Source organism: Bos indicus x Bos taurus, chromosome 2, assembly GCF_003369695.1.
Source record: "Bos indicus x Bos taurus breed Angus x Brahman F1 hybrid chromosome 2, Bos_hybrid_MaternalHap_v2.0, whole genome shotgun sequence".
Classification (NCBI taxonomy): Eukaryota; Metazoa; Chordata; class Mammalia; order Artiodactyla; family Bovidae; genus Bos; species Bos indicus x Bos taurus.
This window is the reverse complement of record NC_040077.1, coordinates 62,044,345-62,069,209: the sequence shown is the minus strand read 5'-3', so window position 1 is coordinate 62,069,209 and position 24,865 is coordinate 62,044,345. Positions and strand designations below refer to the sequence as shown.

General features: G+C 37.7%; 1 protein-coding gene across 2 annotated transcripts in view; it reads left to right on the top strand.

Moving 5' to 3' along the window:
* Positions 1–21,118, top strand: part of RAB3GAP1 (RAB3 GTPase activating protein catalytic subunit 1) — a 112,090-nt gene extending 90,972 nt beyond the window's left edge. The window contains exons 18-25 of one of the 2 annotated variants that reach the window (XM_027561951.1): positions 4,883–5,020; positions 8,842–9,069; positions 13,764–13,860; positions 13,957–14,060; positions 14,185–14,300; positions 15,774–15,876; positions 18,340–18,360; positions 19,181–21,118. In XM_027561951.1, the coding sequence (XP_027417752.1) occupies positions 4,883–5,020; positions 8,842–9,069; positions 13,764–13,860; positions 13,957–14,060; positions 14,185–14,300; positions 15,774–15,876; positions 18,340–18,360; positions 19,181–19,417 (1,044 nt within the window). In that variant the 3' untranslated portion in view covers positions 19,418–21,118. The remainder of the gene's footprint in view (positions 1–4,882; positions 5,021–8,841; positions 9,070–13,763; positions 13,861–13,956; positions 14,061–14,184; positions 14,301–15,773; positions 15,877–18,339; positions 18,361–19,180) is intronic. The other variant, XM_027561959.1, reaches the window with a different exon arrangement.
* The last annotated feature ends 3,747 nt before the right edge of the window (positions 21,119–24,865 follow it).

Here is a 24,865-nt window from a genome sequence, read left to right as displayed (position 1 = left end):
AGCATTGCATTGAATTGGAGAGAATTGACATATTAACAATATTGAGTCTCATAATCACGAAATGTCTTTCATTTTATTTAATGTTTCCTTTGCTTTCCCTTATCAGTGTTTTTTAGTTGTTATTTTTAAAAAGGTTTATTTGACTGTGTCGTCTTTGTTGTGATACGCAGATCTTCATGGCTTCATGCAGGATCTTTCATTGTGGCACAGGGACTCTCTGGTTGCAGCTTGTGGGCTCTTTGGTTGTAGCATGCAGACTTCAGTGTGTGGGCTCAGTAGTTGTCAGACAGACTTAGCTGCTCTGCAGCATGTGGGATCTTAGTTTCCTGACCAGGGATCGAACCTGTGTCCCCTGCGTTGCCAGGCAGATTCTTAACCACTGGGCCCACCAGGGAAGTCCCTGTTTTTTGTTTTTAATATAGAGGTTTTTGTATATTTTTATTAGGTTTATGTCACAGCGTTTTTGATTTCTCAAATAAGGTAAATGGTGTTTTTAAATTTAATTTTTAATTTTTTCCCTGATATATAGCAATAGTTGATTGCTGTATATAGACTTTGAATCTAGCGATCTTATTACATTCACTTATTTCTAGTAGTTTGTGGATTATTTAGAGTTTTCTATATACACAATCGTGTTGTCTGTTAATATAGACAATGTGAATTATGGTTTTCTGAACTGGGCACTTTTTGATTGTCTTTCATGTCTTATTGCACTGGCTAGGACCTCAGGTACAGTGTTGAATAATGGACATCCTCTTTTTAATTTCAGAATGAAATCATGTGACAGTCTTTGAGTGTATGTGATGTATGTATCATTTATTTTATGAAGGAGATTCCTATTCCTAGTTTCTGAGAGTTTATATCATAAACACGTGTTGTATTTTATCAAATGTTTGTCCTGCATATTGAAATAATCATAAAATCATTGAGTTTTAAATGAAATAGTGTATGATAAGTAAATGATACCATGTTTAATTCAAAATAACCATTCCATTTTTAGCTATTATTTTCTGAGAACTTTTTCTTATATAAGACATAAGAGGCTAGTATTGCTTCCCAGGTTCAAGGATTTACTTAAAAGCTTTTGTGACTAGTTTTCGTATTCTGAAATGGGTTGATCACTTGTAATAATTATGCAGTGGGATATTGGGGATGTTTGTTTGATAATTTGAAACATGGATTCTGTTAACTTTATTTCCTCGTTCATATTGTTTCTTTGTGAGGTGGCTGTTAGTTACGACATTAATTTTGTTTGACAGGCCTAATCTTTTTGCTTCTTTATTTGTTTTAAAAGTAAATTATGTTTTAGATATTTCATCACTAACATTTAGTATTAGGACAGAAATATTCTAATACTGGAAACCAAGTACTTATTTTTTCTAATTTTGTTAGGGTGCATGCAGTTGACATTGAGGTCTTGTGGCACAGACTGAGGTTTTGGAATCTAGCAGAACTAGATTTATAGCCTGGCACCACCAATTATTACTAGAAATGCTAGTACAAGTTATATTCTTTTCTGAGCCTTGTTTATCTCTCAAAAAATACATTAGTTTTCATTTTCTAGAATTTTATATAAATTTTATATAATTACAGTAACTTTTTTGTATGTGGGAAGTCTTTCAGCATAATTATTTTGAGATTCATGTATGTTGTGGAGAATCTTTTGAAGCAGGAGTTCTTAAGTAGTGGATTAGAACCAAACTAATAGCGCTCAAAGTCAGCATCAGATAGATATCCTAGATCTCTTTAGTTTGCTACTTTTATGACATTGGGCAAGACACTGTCTCCACACTGTTTCACTACATGTTAAATGTCCAGTTCACTTCTCAGTGATGAGATCATGTACATGAGAAAGCTTTGGGTATATTCAGATGTGGTACATGTAAGAATTATAGTCCTGGGCTTCCCTGGTCGTTAAGAATCCACCTTGCAATGCAAGGGACACCAGATTGGTGCCTGGCCCAGTTAGGATCCCACATGCCACGTGGCAACAAAGCCCATGTGGCCACAAGTATTGAGCCCTGGCTCTAGAGTGGCAAGCTGCAACTGCTGAGGCCACTGCAATGAGAAGCCAGGGCACTGCAACTAAGAGTAACTGCCGCTCACTGTAACTAGAGAAAGCCCACGTGCAGCAATAGAGACCCAGCACAGCCAGAAAAAAATAAGTCTTAAAAAATAAAGGAAGAAGTATAGTCTTTATGCTACTTGCCACTTATATTCCTCTTTTTTTTTAATTTATTTTTTATTTAATATAAATTTATTTTAATTGGAGGCTAATTACTTTACAATATTGTATTGGTTTTACCATCCATCAACATGAATCCGCCACGGGTATACACGTGTTCCCCATCCTGAACCCCCCTCCCACCTCCCTCCCCATACCATCCCTCTGGGTCATCCCAGTCAGTGCGCCAGGGCCAGGGTGGGATGATTTGGGAGAATGGCATTGAAACATGTATAATATCATATGTATTCCTCTTGATCATGTTTTTCACTTACATTTTATCTGAGTTCCCAGGTGGGAGGGGTAGTCAGTACCTCTTTCAGTCTCTTCCTTTCCTTTGGGAGGGGGCAAAATGACAATGAAAATCTTTTCATGGAAATAATGAGGGAGTCTGCTCTTAAGTATATTGCTTCATTGGAGATTCATGTAACTTTTGAATCTGAGGAATTTTGATATCATAGGGAAAGTAGAGTAAAAAGCTTATGATACAACCTAAGTATTTTGTCTATAATTGCAAACGTTTATTGAGTTTGTGCTCGAATTTGTTCTTTACAGCAGTGGATCACATAAAACTGGGATAATTGCTCAAGGTAACAGATCTGGGATTCAAATACAGGCATGTTGCTTCTAGAGCCCAAGCTCTTAACCACTCTGTCATGCTGCCTTACCAGTTATTACTCACCCCCAAGTATCAGTGACCTTAAAAGTGATGTATGTTTATTGTAGAGACAAAACAAAAACTCACAATTCCATAATCCAGAGGTAATCACTGTTAAAGTACTTCCTTGCCCTTTTTTCCTGTATCTACCCATTTCCCTGTTATATTGTACATTCAGATTCTTTGAATTTTCATGCTGTTATAAATGATGCTACAGTGATATTTTTAGAAGTGGAATTATTGGGTCAGAGGGCATGATCATAAATGCTTGCCATGTATTGGTGGCCAGATTGTTGTCCGGGAAGATTTATATTCTCTCCCAACAGTGTTTGAAAGTGCCCCTGAAGGGTTGTTTCAAAAATGAGGATGGGGAACACATGTATACCTGTGGCACATTCATTTCGATATTTGGCAAAACTAATAAAATTTTGTAAAGTTTAAAAAAAAAAAAAAAAAGAGGATGATAACAAGGGAAAAAGTTACTTTCACAAGAAAAAAAGTTACTGTCTTCTGTTTGTTGCTGTGTTTTGAATGCTATACCTTTACATTTCTTCTACTTTATTTCTGAAAGATATCTGTGAAAATTACTTATCTCTGTGGCAGAGGTTCTCAACTGGGAACTATGTTTGGGCTCCCAGGGGTATTTGGCAAGGTCTGGAAGCACTTCTGATTGTCATGAGGTGGAAAGGTAACACAGGCAGTAGAGGTACTACTGCAATAGGCAGGAGCAGAGATACGCTGCTAAACATCCTACAATGCGTAGAAGAGGCTCCACAACAGAGAATTATCCAGTCTAAAATGTCAGTAGTATGAGACTGAGAAAAAAACTTGCTTTATAGTAAGCTCCTGAAATCTAGAAGGAATCTATTTATTGACAAGACACTTACTTCTGCTGGGTCTTATCCTATTATCTAAGAATGAAAGAGTTCATGGTTTTCTGGTTTTAACAACAAAGCAGGCAAAATTTGTTTAGTTAGTCTCTGACTTGTTAAGTTCTTCATATTTCAAATATAAAATTGAATGGAATCTGTTCTTAGAAAACTTTCCTCAACCCCTCTGAGCAGTTTTGAAATGTTTCTATCACTTTCTTAATGATTCTACAGTTGTTTCTTCCTTTAGAGTTGCCTTAGCTGCTGTTATATTTGGGGTTGCCATTAAAATATAGAGTGTCTCTGATTCCCAAAGTAAAAAACAACCAACTTCTTGTGGGAACTGATAATTTCAATGTATTTGGAACCTAAACTCAATGCAACTCTTCCAACATAAAACATAGTTATTTAGGGGCTTTTACTTGGCATTCAGTTCATTTACCTTTATTTTCATACATGTATCAATTTTCTTCTTTCACTAGTTATAATAAAAGTCTAGTTGCAAGTAATAATGACATTCATAAAAATATTTAAGACTTTATTTCTTTATCATTGTTGGTATTCAGTCACTCAGTCATGTTCAGCTCTTTGCAGTCCCATAAACTGCAGCATGCCAGGCTTCTCTGTCCTTCACTATCTCCTGGAGTTTGCTCAAACTCATGTCTATTGAGTCTATGATGCCATCCAACCATCTCATCCTCTATCACCTCCTTCTCCTCCTGCCCTCAGTCTTGCCCAGCATCAGGGTCTTTTCCATTGAGTCAGCTCTTCACATCAGGTGACCAAATTATTGGAGCTTCAGCATTAGTCCTTCCAAAGAATATTCAGGGTTGATTTCCTTTAAGATATCATTAGTAGGGAGGAAAATGTTCAGTGCATCCAGTTCCTCTCAAGAGGAAACATGATGATCTTATCTTTTGGGGAGGGGAGCACTGAAAGTCATGTTTATTCTTATTAACTCATTACTTTTTTGTGTAGGTTCCAAAAAACTTGAGAATTTCTTTGAATTCTTTTAAATACATATCTTGTGACTGCTAGAGCTGAAACAGTTGTTGTCTTTGTTCTATTTTTATAGTTCTGCTTTCTCTAAAAAAAAGCTATTCATGAGCTTTGTCCTTTTGTGCTCTGCAGGAACCAGCACCTATGACAGAAGATCTGCTCGAAGAGCAGTCGGAGGTTCTAGCTAAATTGGGTACATCGGCAGAAGGGGCTCACCTCCGAGCGCGCATGCAAAGTGCATGTCTGCTCTCAGATATGGAGTCTTTTAAGGTGGGTCACACTGTCAGAGCTCGGGAGTCTGTTTTGAGCTATTCTGGGATGAAGCTGTGAAAGTCACTCTGTAAAGTGGTGTGAAGGCCTGAATGTCTTTTTTTCGTTAAATGTTTTGATTTCATTAGTAGTTATAACACCCTGCCTCCATCCCCTAAAGGTCACAGTCAAGCTTGCTTCTTGAATTTAAAAAAGAAAAGAACAATCTTTGAATAATAGTTGAAAGTTGAGAATTGAATCGTTTCTTTATGTGTATTGGGCTGTCTTCTTCCGTTGTGTCAGTCGATTTAATACAAGGCTTTTAGGAACCCCTTCAGATTTAACATAGGCTGGTTCGTTCAACAAACCTTTGATTGCCTACTTTGTGACTGGCACTGTGATTAGGTAATTAAGTATAATGGTTATCCTCAATTATAGTCTGTTGAGGTTGTGGGAGGGGATATGTAAATAATTATTAAGTGATGAGTTCTCTTAGGAAATCAAGGTCAAAAGGTGACTGACTCTACTGAGTGGGAATCATGGAAAGTTTCTCAGAAGAGTCACCTTTTAGGGTACGTAGGCATTTGCTACATGGAGAAGAATATTTTAGGCTTTAGATACAGGCCTGTATCTAGGACACAGAGGATTCAGAGAGTGGTGACACTTAAACCCAGGGATAAAAAGAGTCTTGTTGAATTACTTACTCTTGAAAGCAGAGGTACACCCACATACATTAAAAAGAAAACAGTGGGTAGTTCAGTGGGCCATAGGGTTTCCCTTTCCTGCTATTGATTTTCTGAGCTGTCTTTCATGCTCAGACTTCCTCCTTAACCTACTGGTACCTGCGATGGCCTCCATCTCTTCATTCCGTAGCCTCTCTTAGTGCTGCTTTTGTGCTATGTAGGCCAGCCTGAGTTTGGTATTTGAATGTAAACACTCCATGAAAACCTATGCCACTTGGATCTTGCCTGCTAACAAAGTTAAGTGACAGTAAAAGGGAGCTTTTTTATTCCCTGTTTTTTTTATTCCATTTTTTTGTTTACCCCATCATTCCTAAGAGAAGAAATCTTTAGTAAACCTCTTGAGCATTGCAAGTTTTCCTTAGAGATTAGAAAGATACAGAAAATCTTTGCATTTTGCTGTGAGACAAGAAAGAGCTGTGTTGTTTTCAAACAGATAGTTGGTACAGTGGATAAAGAGAAGCCAGTTGACTGTCAGGGCCTGTGTTAAGTCAAAAAAGTAGAGAAGGGAATTGGCTTAGGGTTGTGCACAGTAGGAAGAACTGGCTCCATCGCAGCTGTTTTTTAACCCAACCGTTACCTGCCTTCATGATCGTCTGTCCCTATCCTACTAAAGTGTCCTGTAGAAGCATGTGCAAGAGGAATTCCCAATTGGAACTATAAATGCTTTTTCCCATAGAAACATATCTGCCTCGCATGGTAAGGTGCTGTATAATTCCTTTAACACTGTACTTCAATAAAACTGTGGTTCATTAGACTCTTTTGGACTAACCTGGGTAATGTACAAGTCTTTTACAGTGTTTTAACCAGAAAATAGATTGTATGTCAAATAACCAACTTAAATATCTGCCTGCCCCTATGTGGGAGTCAGATAACATATTTAAGGAAATACGTATTCACTCTAAAATAGGTATGGTTCCCTTTCCCTTTTTGTATAGGGATGTACTGGGGCCATGGGACTTTCCCAGAGCTGTGGATAAATGCTGATATGTACCTGAGGTGCTTAACACGGCACAATTCCAGAAGGACAGGGCCTATTCTAGAGCATGCCCTTGGAGTAGATACCTGTAAGAGTAGAAAGAAGATAAGCCGTAGCTGAAGTGAATGTTGAACCTCTCTTGCTGGCGCTGTGTACTGTCTGGTATAAGGACAGCCAGACAGAAGAATTCTAGTGTGAAATCTCTTCCTTTAATATATTCTGTAGTATAAGAGTTCAGTATTGATTTCTTTTTTAGGTTCACTGTCTTCACTCAAGGCTTAGGTTCACTCTCTTCACTCAAGGCCTGTCTCTCTATTTTCCTGAGATGCATTCATGTGGGTGTGGTGTTGCCTGGTTAATATCCAGTCTTATACATGAATTCTGAATCATGCAGTAATCTTGACCCATTACATTTCACAGCCATTTTTTGTTGCCATGATGCCATAGCTCTTAGAAGCTGATGTGGTTGACTGTCAGTTAGGAACCCTCCTCTGATTCCTCATCCCTGTGAGGGCTTCCTAAATTGGTGGGCATGAGTATACTGATAGCCAGTAAGCTCAATAAGGAGAAACTGGCATTTTTGTTCTTTAAATTTAAGACTAACCATTCCTATCATGTTGGTTTTCATTTTTGTCTGAGGTTAATTTTAAAAAAAAGAAATTTAAAAAGAAAGAAAATGACTTTCTGCTTAGCACTTTTTAGTAATGCCTACGTAGCTATTTCAGGCAATTAAATATACTATTCATAGCAGGATGAATATGTTGTGGTAGAGAATTATAACCAGAAAGGAATGTATTTAATGTGTGTACCCTTTGAGTACTAAAGGAATGACATATATGCCCGTCCTTGCTGATGCTGCTGCTAAGTCGCTTCAGTCATGTCCGACTCTGTGCGACCCCATAGACAGCAGCCCACCATCTGCCCATGATAATCCCGCCGTCCCTGGGATTCTCCAGGCAAGAACACTGGAGTGGGTTGCCATTTCCTCCTCTAATGCATGAAAGTGAAAAGTGAAAGTGAAGTCACTCAGTCGTGTCCGACTCTTAGCGACCCCATGGACTTCAGCCTACCAGGCTCCTCCATACGTGGGATTTTCCAGGCAAGAGTACTGGAGTGGGTTGCCATTGCCTTCTCCATGCCTGCCCTTAGTACTCTTAATACATTACTGGGCTTCCCTTGAGGCTCAGTGGTAAAGAATCTGCCTGCAATGCAGGAGACATGGGTTCGATCCCTGGATGAGGAAGATCCCCTGGAGAAGGAAATGGTAACCCACTCCAGTATTCTTGCTTGGGAAATCCCATGGATAGAGGAGCCTAATGGGCTGCACAGTCCATGGGGTCACAAAGAGTCAAACACGACTAAACAACGACGACGACAACGGTACATTACTGGACACTTGTAAAAAGACCTCCATGTCTTATTACTCACACTGTGAAACCTCTCTTATTCAGGCTTGGATGTAGAATTACTTAAAAAATTTTTGGCATGCATCATTGTTAATTCTATAGAGTTATCCACTAAATAAAGCTTTAATTAGTTTGGTTTCAGAAGCCTGAAAAACAGTAACTTGAATTCCAATTCCTTAATAGCACAAAAGCAGTTTATGTGATGGTAATTTGTTATATAAGGCACAAGAATTTGATGGCTGAATAGAACATTTTCGAGGTTAGCTGATGTTTATTGCAGTACCAGTATTGACTTACTGAGGGAAAAAAGCAAAAGTTTTCCATCATTGAGTTATTATTCTGATCATGTTGTGTATTATTTAATTTACTTGACTTGAGCTTATTGATGCTTTTCTAAGTATTGAGTAGTTATTACACTATAATTTTAAACTAACTTATATAACTTACAGTCTGAGATTTATTTTCACTTTACATCAGATTTTTATTTCCAAATTCATCAAATGAAAATGTTTTCTTTTTCTATAAAATGGAGGCAGGAAAAACAAAGTACTTTGGTGCTTTAATATCTGATGTGATTTAATGGTGACATCCAAACTCAAGTCACGTACTAGATTTTGTGAAGATTAGTCTTTTTATGAAAATGAAAGAACGGTTTTGAAAACATGTTTATCAGTAACTGTTGATTTTTGATTCTGCTGAATTTTTTGTCTACTTTAGGCAGCTAATCCAGGTTGTTTTCTGGAAGATTTTGTGAGGTGGTACTCACCTCGGGATTATATTGAAGAGGAAGTGGTTGATGAAAAGGGCAACATGGTTCTGAAAGGAGAACTGAGTGCCCGAATGAAGATTCCAAGCAATATGTGGGTAGAGGCCTGGGAAACAGCTAAGCCAATTCCTGCTCGAAGGCAGAGGAGACTCTTTGATGACACACGGGAAGCAGAAAAGGTAACTGAGGTTTGGGTATCTAATGTGACTGCTAATTATTATTCTAATATTTAAAAAACTATGACAAGATACGAGAACTTTGAACATACTTGAGAAACAAAGGTTTGAAATGTTATGAGCCTTTTATATATCTGATATTCACATTTAAGGGTTTAGAACTGGTTACAAATAGACCAAAGAATAAGACCTGCATATTTTACGTAAAATGCTCATTCTTGGACCATCAGCATATGTCAAAGCCTTAAAAATGATCATGTCCTCTGACCTAGCAATTCTACTACCAAAAAAAATGTATTAAGGAAGTAATGAGAGAAATATATAAAGATCAATGTGCAACAGTGATGTTCGAGAAGTTTTTTAGTGAAAAAATAGATACAACCAAAGTTTCAAAAAATAGAGCGTTGTTTAATAAATTATGGTATAATCATTTAGGATTATTATTATTCAAGAGCCACATGAATCCAAAAACCCCACAAAGAAATGAAACTACTGCTAATTTAACTTAGGATAGAAGTAGAAGAAAAAAAAAAACCATATCAAAAATAAAGACTAAATTACATAGTACCCACAGAAGAATAGGTTCATATTTATATTTAATAAAAGGCATTGAGGAAGAGCATTAAAATAACCAAGAGAAAGAAAATGAGATAAAGGAGTAAAAGGGATTAGAGAGAAAGTAGTAAAACTGAAAGATAGGAAAAGTAGAAATAACACTCATTTTATCAGAGTCCTTGAAGCAGAAAAATCAAAACACTGGAACAGAACTAAACACTTAAAATTGTAATCTAAGAAAACTTTCTGAAAATGAAATAAAATCTGAATTTACATATTAAAAATGCTCATTGGGTACAGGGGAAAATTGATTAGGTGTAGTGAACTCCAAATTTTACAGTAGTACTGTAGTACTACTAGACCTTAAATATTAAAAAAAAAAAAAAAAAATTCTCAGACCTTGCAGGCAAAACATGAAAATAATTTACAAGGGCAAGAGAATTAGACAGTTGTCAGATTTTTCAGTAGCACAGCAGTGTGGGGCAGAGTTTTCAAGAAATAAAAGCAAAAAATACAAATTAAATATTTTACATTCCACCAAGATGTCCAAGTAATCAAGGCTATAAAAAAATGTTTTCTCCATGGTTTCGCACATATAACTGTATACATAGGCCCTTCCTGAGAAATCCTCTATAGCTGACCTGTCCAGTAGAACTTTCTGCAGTGTTTAGAATGGTCATAGCTTCGCTGTGCAAATTGTAGCCCCTGGCTACACATGGCTGTGATGAGCTCTTGAAATGTGAGTAGTAGCATAGGAACTGAATTTTTAAATGGCTCTCTGTAGCAGGTGGCTGCCTTATTGAACAGCATAGTAGAGAAGAATAAATTTAACCAAGAGGATGACTAGGGAAACTGGCAAAGGGCTAACGGTGAGCATTTCATTTCTTTAATTTTAGAGCTAAAACTAAAACTAGATGGGGTCATGGGTAGAAGAAGAATATGTAAAAATTGTATATTAGGGCAAAATAGAATGCATCTAAAAAAGTTGGGATGGAAAAAGAGGAAGAGGAAAGTAGAATGCAGTCATTGACTGTTACATAGATAAGAGGTGTAATCAAAGGATACTATTTAGAATTATCAGACCATAATTTTATAAAGGAAAGATATAAAGATACAAAGTTCATAAAATAAAGATATAAAGGAATTAAGGGCAGCAGAAAAAGGTAATATCACAAGAATGAAAATATGAACCTTCCTAAGTACAATGGAAAAATTATTCACAAGCAAAGAACACACACCAAATAGAGTAATACACATTATAAAGATCATACTGCATACAGAGTAATTGCAAAGTAAGATAGTCTTATAAAACCCATGTCTGTGCTGTAAACAAGGTATTCTGTGACTCAAAAAGACTACAAAATAAACAGTGGACAGAGATTTACCAGGAAACATTAAGAACGCAGGGGTTATCATCCAGATGCCAAATAAAACAGAATCAAAGCAGAAAAGCATTACAAGAGATACATAAGGATGCTTTACAGTCTAAAAGTGATATTTCACAATGAGAATATACAGTTGTCAATGTTTATGCACTGGCTAATGTGATCATTTGTATAAAACAGAAATCATGGGAGATGCGAGGAGAAATAGATCAAAACACACTAGTAGCAGAGTACTTTAACACACTCCCAGTGTACAAGACAGTCAAGTAGACAAAACTAAACAAGATCATCAGTAAGGTTGATCTTTTAGATACATTGCAAATACTATATCTTGATAATAAAAACGGTCCTTCCTTTTCAAATGCACATGGAACATTCACCAAAACAGTATGTTAGGGTGCAAAGAAAACATCAGTGGGTTTCATGATGGAAATAACACCAGTACTCTGATTGCTGCATTAAAATTAAGGATAATGGGTTAGATTAAAAGTATTTGATCAATGTTAATTACATTCTTAATTTTAGGAAATACAGGTATTTGGAGATAGAGGGATATCCTGTATGGAACTTGATCTCAAATTATTTAGAAAAACAATGTTTATATGTATATATTGTATGGACCTACAGAGGAGGAGAGTTGCATGTGATAAAAAAAAAAGAGAGAGATGAGGTAAAAGGAGATGAGTGCAGACAAAGGATGTACAAATATTTTCTATTCTTGGAAATTTGTTTTTCTGTAAGTTAAGGAAAACAACATTTGTAATAGTGTTAACAAAAATGTTCAATAGTGGGAACTCTTATTACTCTATATAAGAATGAAAATCTGTTTAAATACTTAGCAAAACAATTTGGAATATGATTTCAGTATTTGAAAAATAATAATTTGGCATTGTTTGTTTTTAGATAGATACCCTGAAGAAATTCCTCTACATGTATGCCACAAACTTATGAAATAATATGAGAGAAATATTATTTTAATAGCAAAAAAATGGAGGGGTGCATTTTAATATATCAAGTTATATATACCATGTATTAATATCTATGTATCTCAGAAACAATGCTGAATGAAAAACAGGTCACTGAGGGGCATAACTAGAAACAATCTGTTTATACGAAGATTAAAACCAGGCAAAACTAAACAGCACATTGTTTAGGTCTATGTACATATGTGAGATAGCTATGAAGAAAAAGGAATGACTAGTAGTTACTTGAGTGGTGGAGTGCATGAGCGAGGGAGTCTTGATCAAGGCGAGCACGAGGAGCACTTGGAAAGTCCCAGTATCTTCTGTTTCTTAAGCTGATGGGTATGTAAACAAGTGTTTGTGTTTTCTGTATACAAAATACTCTGCTATGTGTAAAAAACATTTTTTAATTTTAAAAATATTTCAAAACATGAAGCCCTTCTAGGCAAATAAAATTTTTTTAATATTATTTATTTATTTATGTCTGTGCTCAGTCTTCCTTGCTTCATTGTGCGTTCTCTAGTTGCGGAGTGTGAGGGCTACTCTCCAGTTGCGTGAGGGCTTCTCTTGTCGCGGAGCACAGGCTCTAGGCATGCAGGCTTCAGTAGTTGTGGAGCATGGGCTTAGTTGCTCTGCGTCATGTGAGATCTTCCTGGACCAGAGATAGAACCTGTGTGCCCTCCAATGGCAGACAGATTCCTAACCACTGAACCATCAGGGAAGTCCCAAGACAAATAATTCTAAATCATAAGTCATTAAATGACCAGAGCAAGTTTTGAAATTGTGTGTATTATGAGCTTTTGTTAAGAAATCACATACACATGTGTATCTTTGTGTTTAGGCATAGAAATAAGCCTGAGAAGATAAACACAAAACTGTGTTGTTCCTTAGGATGTAGGATTTCTAGAGAACTTCTGCATTATACTTCTTTGATTGTTTACTTTGAGATCTGTGAGCATTTTTCAGTCACAATGATACTATACTTCTTTTGTCTTTACTGCTGTTGAATAAAGAGCTTAAAGGTAGGGACCATGTGCTACACACATGCCTTCCTGTGCATCTTTTTAATCAGAAAAATAATAAATCTTCATTTTGGAGAAAACAGTAAAACAAAACAAAATATTTAGAGGAACATTGCTAGCAATGTTTAGAAATCCTAAGTGAGGAAAGCAGGTTACAAAACAGTATTTTACATAATATTAGTTTACTTAGGTGGCACTAGTGGTTAAAAAAAAAAAAAAAACCCTGCTGATGCAGGAGACATAAGAGACATGGGTTCTATCCCTGTGGGAAGATCCCCTGGAGGAGGGCATGGAAACCCTCTCCAGTATTCTTGCCTGGAGAATCCCATGGACAGAGGAGCCTGCTGGGCTACAGTCCACAGGGTCACACAGAGTCAGCCATGACTGAAGCGACTTAATACACATGCAAATATATGATGTATATTCAAAATCTTGAAAAATCCTGCAGTGAAAATGCTCCACCATTAACAGTTGTTATCTCAAGGTGGTATAATTTGCGGTTGGTTTTAGTGTTCTCTGTATCAAGAAAAAAACATTATGAGAGTATTCACCATTATTAAGGACTGAAGTTCTTAGCTCTTTCCAGTAACATTATTCTTACCTTTGGGAGTAGCAGCTACTTACCTGAAGGAGTAGGATAGGTACAAAGAGAAGAGAGCTCTTCTCTACTCTTGTTACAGGTATGAATTCAGGGGAGAGAGATCTTCTGTAAATGGCTGCTGTCTTCTTTGGCAGCTGTCTTGGTCATTTATCTAACTTTGTGTCTCCTTCAGGTACTGCACTATCTGGCAGTCCAGAAGCCGGCAGACCTTGCTCGGCACCTGTTACCCTGTGTAATCCATGCAGCTGTACTCAAGGTAAAGGAAGAAGGTAAATGTCTTATTTGATTAATCATTAGTTCATTTCCAAAATGAAGGTAGACTTTGCCTAACTTTCCAGTGGTGGCTTTGATCTTTTTAAAAACAGAAAGTCTAGAAAACATTTCTTCAGTGAAGAAGATTATAAAGCAGATAATATCCCATTCCAGTAAAGTTTTGCACTTCCCCAATCCGGAAGACAAGAAATTGGAAGTAAGTCTGATCTTGTCAAATGTTCTTCCCAGTTGGCAGTAATTTTTAAAAAAATACATTTTTAAAATGCTTTGCTTTCTTTTGCCTTTTTCCAATGTATGCTTCTCCTCTTTTGCACTGTTAGGAAATCATCCATCAAATTACTAATGTAGAAGCTATAATTGCCAGAGCCCGCTCACTGAAAGCCAAGTTTGGAACTGAGAAATGTGAACAAGAAGAGGAAAAGGAAGATCTTGAAAGGTAATTGCTATCTGACTAACTCATCTTTGTCTCCCGTAGGAAAAGCCACCATTTTCTTTAGAAAATTTTCAGTGTTGAGGTTCCTTTGTAGTGCTCCCGTATTATTTGTAACAAGCGTTGGTTAGAGACAGAAATGTTTGTTTATTATAGGATTGACCTCTCTTGTATTTGTGAGTACTTGTCACTTGTTTCCATTCCTCCCACTTTAAGAATGAAGTCTTCCAAGTCTTCTAGGAATGTCCTTGTTTGCTCTTGGAGCAGTTGCCTCTGGAGGAACTGGCTGTTCATATTCACTCTTGTTACTGGAAACTTTGCTTCCCACTCTCACTGTTGTTAACTACAGGCAGACGTGTTCTGAAACTGTTTCTGCTCAACATTCTACTTACCAGTTCTAAACAAGAGTTGTGATAGCAAATGTGCATATCGTCTGTCCCTTGTGAATATGTTTTGAAAGAGTGACCAGATGGCCTTTCCAGGATGAGGCAAATGATGGAGTCAGTCTTTTCCTCCTTCTGAGATTTGGACCATTTCAAAGGGGGGCTGTCAGCACACAGCCTCTGTCCATTTTTGCCCGAGATACTTGAAAGGATGATGTTGTTTTAATAGATGAGAAAGTGTTTCCAGATTAGCTACTTCAGTGGGTTGAATTTGTTATAACTAAAATTTTCATCAGCCTTTCCAAGAGAAATAACGTTATTGATGTTAAATAATTAATATTATATGACAAGGCATTTGCTACAGCTTTTAACAAGTTCTTGTTTGAATATTATGTCTTTTGTTGGGTGAAATTTTCTCCCAGCCTTCTTTGCTCTTGAATATTCCTTCCTTTTAAATGAGGAGAATATACTCTAATCAAAGGAAGTTTCTAAAATAGTAGTTCGAGTTAGCGAGCAGGTGGTGCGAGCTTGGTGGCTCTGTGTCTTCGACTCTCTTAGTTCCACCATACGTTGTCTGTGGTATACTTGGAAGATGAATGCTTCCAGTACATAATGGCACAGTTTACAATTGAGACTGTGCCCAGCAAAACATATTTTAAGTGCATGCACGCACACACACACACACACACACACACACACACACACACCTCTTAAAAGAACAAAAATGAAAAACAAGGATCATTGCTTTGCTGTCTAAATTAAATGTGGTTTTTGTTGTTAAAAACATTAAAAAAATCTTCCTTAGTATAACATTGTCTAAGCTTCTAGTCTGAAAGAAATAGACTGTTTCATCTCACACTTTGACAGAGATGGGCTTTTTGAAAAAATTTATAAAAAGAGTTGAAAGGCATGAAGCTTGTCATTTGAGCTGATTTTAATTCCAAATGTTGATCTATCCTGTTAAATTTTCACTCCAGCCTTGATGTAGGGCTCACCAGTATGATTTTGAGTTTGTCCCCAAAATGAGTCAGGGAGGACTGACCCAGTGTGAACTGAGCAGCTCCTTTCCCATCCTTTCCTTCCCTCTTTCTCCCAGGTTTGTGAGTTGCCTTCTGGAGCAACCCGAGGTGTTAGTCGTTGGTGCAGGCCGAGGACACGCTGGCAGGATCATTCACAAGCTGTTTGTGAATGCTCAGAGGGTATGTGAGATTCCTTCTTGACTGTGTCATGCTCTCTCCAGGCCTCTGCTCAGTAAGGTACTGTTTTGATTCCCACACATGAAGCTGCTAAAGGCACTGGGTTCAAACATTGAAGAAATAATGACTCTAACACTGACTTCTTAGTCTTTGAAATCCATCTGCTCTTTTACACATTTAAATAAAATGAGAAGTTTATTTCTGAAATTTGTACCTAAGTTTCAGAAGTTAGAATGGTCTGAAATTCCTTGTTAAAGAATCCGATAGAGACTTGGGTAGCAATGACCAGTGCAGTGGTGTGGAAAAAATGTTTACTGCTGTCAAATTAGAATAGAGTTTAGTTTTACTGGTTTTAAACTCCATGTACTGCAAGTGGATTCACAACTTGGCTTGTGAAATTGCAAATCTTAACTATTTTTATAACAGTGAAAAGATATAACTTCAAAGTTTTCCTCAGAAAGAAGAGCAAGATTCAGATTTTTAGGACAGTGGAAACAGTCTTCAGCATAGAAAAAAAAGCCCAATTTGAAAACTTTTCTGTCATTACCTTTATTGATGAAAGGAAATGTTTAAAAATTATATGGTACCTTCTGACATTCTAAACCACTAAGATTTGAATTTTTTATGAGGTTGGTATTAGTTATACTCTATGTTGACTCTTTGTGTACAAATGTTTACTGGTTGTTTACTGGTTAAGAGGTGCTGGCTTTTTGCACATGAGTCTCACATTAGGACTTCTTAAAGACTCTGATAAAAGTATTTTGAAGCATAGTAAATATAGGGTGCCCCTTCTGCAGTACTGTCATGACACTTAGGATGGCCCAGTTTTGGAAGTGTAATTTTTCACAGTCAAATAGGGAAAAGGATTTTCATGGGTTTATCCGTGAAAAAGAAACTTCATAACCTCCTTTGAGTCAGTCTGGAATGTATCTAGTTACTATATTCAAAATCATAACCAGATATGTTCATCTGAATTTTTAGCAAGAACTGAAACCTGAGATTATTTATGGGATGGCAAACTAAATTTAAGGATTTCAAGTTAAAAACCAAGTATTTCCTTATAAAGTTCTAGAAAACAATAGATACTTACTTCGATTTATTATGTTTCTGACTCTGGCATGAAACAAGAATCAGGTTTGTTTTCACATCCTGTAATATCTTTGCCAGTTTACTAGCCAGAGCCTCACAAATATATTTCCTTATTAATACCAATACGAATTTTCCTCATACTGCAGAAATTCTTTTCTTAATGTTTAAAACTTGTTTGTTAAGATTTAAAAATCTAAAGTATTTAGATTTTTAATGCTAAGAGTAGAACACTCTCGTTGTTCTAAATAGTTAAGCAAAATTATTTTCCCCAATATGGAGATAATCTTTTCCCCCAAGATTGTAAGCAAACTCTTACTGTTGTAAAAATTTGGATAGTACAGAGAATTATAAAGAAAAATTAATGACCCTAAAAAAATTAATCACATTAATCTCACTACCCACTGATGATCACTGTCAACATTTAACATCTAGTATATTCAAATATATGTAAATTTTACAATATAGGATTATATTATTTGTTCTTATTTTCCATCTAATGTGATTATTTTTCTCATGGGTAAATATAGGACTATATCATCTTTTCACTGGGCTCATTGTATAGCTAATCTCCTTTAATGGATACTGAAATTGTACATTTATCCCACGTTATGTAATTTTCAAATATTTCAAGCTTTCAGACCTTGTAGTGAATGTTTTTTACAGATTCAACAGACTGTAATCCATATAACAAGCACCTGGTTGGTCTATTTTTAAACTCAGCTCTTAAATATCTGGGTAATTAATGGAAACAATTCAGGTTTACTCCTGTAATTTTTCATAATTAACTAATACTTTATATCAATTCTATTAAATCAAGATTTTAACATTTTTAAAGTTAGAAAATTTTACTGAAAATTTTTTATACCATAATTTTACATATTTCAAACTTTTCCTTAATATTAAATTTTAATAAACTTTCATCATGATTACATTTATCATTGTTATATCCATATTTAAATAGAATTCTGCAAACAAATCACTGATTGGATTTTGCTTTGGTTGTGCTAAATTAAGTCAGACATCTAATCTTAAATTCATTGGGTTATCTATTTTCAAGCCATGAGTACTTTGTTTTAGTATTTTTAATCTTGTGAAAGAGCTAGGTTTTTGCTTAACATTTCCTCATTAAGTGACATTCTGTACGTTGCCTGTTGAGCCATCAGATGCATGAGTGGTGGGATTTGTCTGCTCAGCTGGATGGCTAGGTGTGTTGTACGTGGTGTGTTTTTTGTCTTGATATTCTTTTTGATAGGACCATGTTCCTTAACGTAGTGCATGCTGTCTCTGAAATAATCTTGAAATCTCTTGTCTAGCTCTTTTTAAACCATCTTGCTTGTTTCCCTTTCATCACTGTTTCTTTTCTCACCCTTCCTCAAGCTGACTGAGTCTTCTGATGAGGTAACAAAATAGCCTTTGTCCCTTGTAGTTTCTTGTTTCTTGTTCCTTCCCATTTCTCTAACTTCATAAGGTCATTAAGACTAACCAACCTCCTCTTCAACAGTCTGGGTTTGGCATACCTTTCTTTCTTACATTTCATATTTCCATTGCCAAAACAACTTTTTTCCTGAAATTAATGGTATTGTGAAAGAAATATAGTGATCAGAGTTAAAATAAAAGCTCTTGTTGAATATATGTTTTATGCAATTTTAATGAAAAAATAGATGCCTTTAATGTTGAGAACTTCTCTTTTGTGGCCACTGCTACATTTCATGGATCTCTCTCACTTCTGCATCACATTAATCATCTGGCAAACAAACCAGTGTTCCCAGTTTTAATTTGACAAGTGAAAAGAATGGAAAGAATCGATAAATATCATCTTTCCAGACTCTGGAGAGCAGCAGTTCCTTACTGGACTGAGGACAGCAGACTTGGACTTCGGTCGTTGCTAGAAGATTTGTATAGAAACCAGAACAGCTCCATTTCCCCTCTTCATCAGATGTCTGAATATGGCCCTCACTTTCCACAGCAGATTGCTTGGCTGTCATTATCCTCTGTCTCTGTCACCAATTTATTTGTAATTTCTGGCTGCTCACGTAGTGTTTCAAGCTTCTTGCATTTTCTGTGTTGTGATTTTTGAGCAATCATAACATAATCAATAGCATTACTGAGTAACGTAGAACATTTTTTCGTATTTATCATGCTTATTCATCTGTCCTTCAGAATGATCTAAGTTTAGCATTCAACTCGCTCTTGAATTTAGCATGTGATTCTCTTCAAGGCTGCAACCATGACTCCAGCGGAGGAGGAACTGAAGAGGATGGGCCCCCCAGAAGAGAAGAGGCAGAACTTGGCGGCAGACTTCCCTCCCCCCGCGGGCCGGGAACTCATTTTGCGCACAGCCGTTCCCCGCCCTGCTCCCTACTCCCGGGCTCTGCCTCAGCGCATGTACAGTGTTCTCACCAAAGAGGATTTCAGACTTGCAGGTGCCTTTTCATCAGATACCTCCTTCTTCTAGCTCTTCTTGAGTCCCTTCACTTGTGGCTTCGGAGACAGTGCTGACCCCTTCTGTGGGAAGGAAGCTGCGTCAGTCAGAAGCTGAGAGGCTGTGAAGAGGACCTGTCCTGTTCAGTGATTGAGTCATACCAGCATCTGAGAGACTTTCTGATGGGTTCCGTAGGATCTTGGTGGGGGCAGAGGAATGGGCTTCAGCTCTTGAAAGATTTCTGCTCCAAAGAGATTGCCCTTGTTGGGGATGGGGAACAGGGAGGAGACAGCAGCAGTTCTCTGTACTCACTCCCTCAGGATTGCATTCATTTCTTCTCTGTGACTATCCCATAGGCTGTTGCCCTGCATTCATAGTCTCTATAACCACTTATGTTTATTAGTATCAAGTATGCAAAATGGAGTGGAGTATCTGTTAACCCAGATTTCCAGATATTTTGGTAGTAGCTTCTACTCCCAGAATCTGTGTTTTTAGAATCCTAAATGACATTCTGTTTATTCAGTCACCTGGTGGCAATCTTTATTGCACTAATTAAGTTTTGATGAGCATTTTGAATATTCTAGGAGAAAGCCTGAAATTTCACCTAGTCTATGTTTTTCCATGTAACTGGGACTTAAATGTATTCCTTCTGATTAAAAAGAAAAGTATATATTAAATGTCACTGCAAATTAGTTTTATATATCTCTTGTAAGGTTTGTTTCTCTGACTTGTTTTGCCTTCAGTGGGCTTCTGTGGTGGCTCAGTGGTAAAGAATCCGCTTGCCAAGGCAGGACATGCGGTTTCAGTCCCTGGGTCAGGAAGGTCCCCTGGAGAAGGAAATGGCAACCTACTCAAATATTCTTGCTTGGTGGGCTGCAGTCCTTGGCGTCGCAAAAGAGTTGGACACAACTTAGCGACTGAACAACGACAACAAGCCCTGTAAGATACCACCACGAGGGTTGTTGTTCTCTTTCTTGCTGTACAGCATGCGTTCCTTTTTTTGTAGTTACTGGATGGATACTGTATTAATGAAGTAGAGATGAGCACATGCTAAAAATATAGCCTCTGTATATAGAGATTATCATGCAGTTAGTATAATTTGGCATATGTGCTAATATAATTAATAGAAGATAACTTCAGTGAATTATTTTGCTTTTGTATTTTACTTAAAATGAAGATAATTGATGGGGGATGTGTGACACCCAGCGTAAGGATAACAGCAACATATTTCTAGTTACATGATCAAGATTTATCAAGTCTGTGTTGCTAAAATGGCCTCTGTTCAGTAATCTTAAATCTATTTTTAGGCCTAAAATTCCCACCTTAAAGTTAAAAATGATTATACTGAAGCATAGATCTTGGCTATGTAACTTAAAAGAATTAATACAACTCTGTAAGCCCTGTTACATTATTTTGTAAAAACAAATGTAAATGTGTGTACATATATGTATATATAAGCATATATGTATGTATGTATGAAGTGTGGGAGGCCCTGATTGATTACCTCTGGCCTTCACAGCACTTTACTCTGAGATACTGGTCTTTGCTGCTGGGTGAACCACATACTACAGGCCCGAGGACTGAGCGCAGTCCCAAGTATTAACGGAAAGCTTGTCTTTCAAGGACAGAGTTTGTCTGCTTTATAATGAGAAAGTTAACAACAAAGAAAACATTTTTCAAAGTGGTTGGACTTCAGAAAGGCTTTGTGAATCTAATAAAAGGGAAGGTATTGTTCTCTGGCTAATTTTCTCTTCTTTTTACCCCTCCATTGGCCATTTTGTTCTTAGTTAGTTTTATGCTGGTCTCAGATTTTCCTAAATAATTGCAGCCTTCTGAGTCTTGGCAAAGATCTCAAGAACACATTGTGCCTTTTTTAATGGCAGTTATTCCATTTTACTTTTACTGTATTTATATGTTTGTTTATTTTAAAATATTTTAAAGTACCTACTTCATATCAGGTACTGTACTAGGCAATGAAGATAAAACAGAAACCAAACATACTCCCTCCCTATCAGTGACCTTCCTGTCAGGCAGGGAAGGCTGTGGTTACATTGCCAAAAATGGAGAGTACAGTCAACTCAGTGGTATGAAATGAGGTCCAGGGTTTGTCATAGTAATTCATTGATTTGTTGTTATTGGAGACTAATACATTCAGTAATAGTGAATATAAGGGGTTATGGGAGACAGTTTTCATTCAGGCTGTAGGGATCAGGAAACTCTTCCTAGAGATGATTTCTAGATTGAGAGCAGAAGATGAATAGGAGCTGGGAAATTCCCTGGTGGTCTGGTGGTTTAGGACCCCACACTTCACTCTGGGGGCCTGGGTTTGATCCCTAATCAGAAACTAAGTTCCCACAAGTGGCCAAAAATAAAAAAGATGGTGAGTAGGAGCTAAGATGGGAAAGTATGATAAATTGCAAAGAACTACAATATTTTTACCATCCTTGTATGTTTGCCCCTAATATAATAATTGTGTCGCTGCTCCCAGGAAGTGGAGTTTATTTTTCCAGCTCTTTGTTCTGGACTTAGCCATGTCTGTCTTTGGTCATCAGAGTGTTAGCAAGCATACAGGGTTTGTTATGCAGCAAAAATTAGCTGATACGGGAGGGCATAGGAAGAGTGTTACAGGTAGAGAAAACAGAATGGGCAGAAAACTCAGAAGCAGAAAATGTATCTTTGGAGAATAGCCAGCATTTCACTTTGGCTGGGTGTGATACCCAGAGTAGAAAGAGGCAAGATATGAAGATGGTAAGGTCACTGAGGCTAGATGGAATTCTGGGTAAAACACAGTAAGAAGTTCAGGCCATTGTCTCCAGGGCATTGTTGAGTTGCTGGAGTTTGAAGAGAGGAAATGTGAGTTTTAGACCACACTAAATGGACTGGAGAGGCTAACAAAGTATTTACAGGTCCTAGGTCTGCTACTAAATTGGGAAGTAGCAATTATATCATCAGTGTTTCTTTCCCCCCCTCCTTTGTGCTTTGTAACGGTGTTTCCATTGTAACTGCTCATGGAACCAACAGGAAATATCCTCTCATGGGTCTTGCCACCTATATGTTCCTTTGTTATTATTGTTTAGTTGCCAAGTTGTGTCTGACTCTTTGGGACCCCATAGAGGGCAGCACACCAAGCATGTGATGTGATCTACTGGAAGAGGGAAATAGCAAGCCACTCCAGTGTACTTGGTGTGAGAACCCCATGAACTGTATAAAAAGGCACCACCTTAATAATCCAGATTTTTCTTCAGGATGGGATTTTTAAAACCCTCTTAAAATTTATTTTTATATTCCATTCATTAGTTTAGCACATCTTATTTTCTTGTTGTTGTTCAGTCATAAAGTCGTGTCTGACTGTGACCTCATGGACTGCAGCATGCCAGTGTCCTCTGTCATTCACTATCTCCCAGAGTTTTCTCAAACTCTTGTCCATTAAGTCAGTGATGCCATCTAACCATCTCATCCTCTGCTGCCCTCTTCTCCTGCCTTCAGTCTTTCCCAGCATCAGGGTCTTTGCTAATGAGTCAGCTTTTTGCATCAGGTGGCCAAAGTATTGGCACTTCAGCAGCATCCTTCCAGTGAATATTCAGGGTTGATTTCCTTTAGGATTGACTGGTTTGATCTTGCAGTCCAAGTGACAGCACATGTTTACTGAATGCCAACTGTGTGCCAGGTACCGTTCTGGGCAAGGGATATAGCAGTGAACAAGACAGGTACAAGGCCTTCATGTTTACAGTGAGGGATGAGTATAGTCAGATTATCTGAGTGAGGGGAGAATACTTTCTAGACAGGTGATAAGGGAAGGCTGTGAGGCAGTGACAGCAGAGACCTGAATGAAGTGAGGGAACTGGCCTTGTGGATGTCTGGGAGATGATCTCGGACAGGGGATAGAAAAGAAGGGGGTGTGAGGAACGTGGTATGTCAGAGGCTCTGAGAAAAGGCCAGAGTGGTTGTAGAGATTATAGTAAGTGAAGGAAGGGAGAGTAAAGGAAAGACAGTTGGACAGACGTGCAAGGACCAGATCTACACTAAACGTTAGGAGGTGATTCATTTTCTTAACTGAGAGGGAAAGTCAGTGGAGAATTCTGAATGGGGGAGGGAGGCATGGTGTCATGCTAGAGCATTTGGAAGCTTCACTCTGGCTGCTCTGTGGAGAATACACTGCGGAGGCGGAGGTAGAAGCAGCGACACTGGGAGTGTTGATGGCTTGGAGCAGAGTGGCAGCAGGGGAGGGCGTAAAAAGTGATCAGATTTGATATGTGTTTTGAAGGTGGAATGCACAGGATTTGCTGATGGAATTACTGAGGGTATGAGAAAGGATCATAGATGACTTGGAAGTTTGGGACCTGAGTGAGTGAGTGAGTGAATGAGGCTGTCATTTACTGAGATGGGTACGACTGTGAGATGGGCAAGTTTTAGGGGCTGATGTGAGTAAAGATTTTGAGTTAGGGAAATTCCCTGGCAATGCAGTGGTCAGGACTCTGCACTTCCACTGCTGGGGGCACAGATTCAGTCCTTGGTTGAGGAACTAAGATCCTGGCAAGCCGAATGGACTCGCCAAAGGAGTTAAAAAAAAAAAACTATAAAAAAAGATTTTGAGTTAGGATATGTTAATTTTGAGATACCAATTAGTTACCTGTGGTAGCCAGCATCTAAGATGGTCCCAGGTATTCTCCACTTCTTCTGTCCAGATTCAAACCCTTCTGTAGTTCCCACCCCCAAAAAATTGTACCAAGACTGGTCTTTGCGAACAACAGAACATGGAGAAAGTTGGTATGTGACTTCCAAGATGACTTCCCTGGTGGCCCAGTGGTTAAGACATGCATTTCTACTGCAGAGGGTGTGGATTCAATTCCTGGGTGAGGAACTGAGATCCTGAGTGCCAAAAAAAAAAAAAGATTTCCAAGATTAGGTTATGAAAGACATTAATCTGAGTGCCTTTCTCTCTTGGATTACTCGTGGAAGTCTACTGCCATGTCACAAACAACCCTAGGGGGAGGCCCATTTCTGAAGAATGAGGGCTCTGCAAGTGGCCATATATGCTTGGAAGCAGGTTCTCCTCAGCTTCAGAAGACTGCAGCCTCCTGAGGGACCTTGAACTAGAATTACCCAGCTAAGCAGCTCCTGGATTGCCAACCCTCAAACACTGTGAGAGGATGTTTGTTGTTTTAAGCTTCTCAATTTGGGGGCCATAGGTTACATAAGCAACAGATATAATTGGTCCCATCACTTCATGGCAAATAGATGGGGAAACAATGGGCTCCAAAATCAAATCCAAATCCAAATCCAAAATTTTGGGCTCCAAAATCACGGATAGTGACTGCAACCACGAAATGAAAAGATGCTTGCTCCTTGGAAGAAAAGCTATGACAAGCCTAGATAGAGTATGAAAATGCAGAGATATCACTTTGTTGACAAAGGTTTGTATAGTCAGAGCTATGGTTTTTTCAGTTGTGAAAGTTGGACCACAAAGAAGGCTGAGCGATG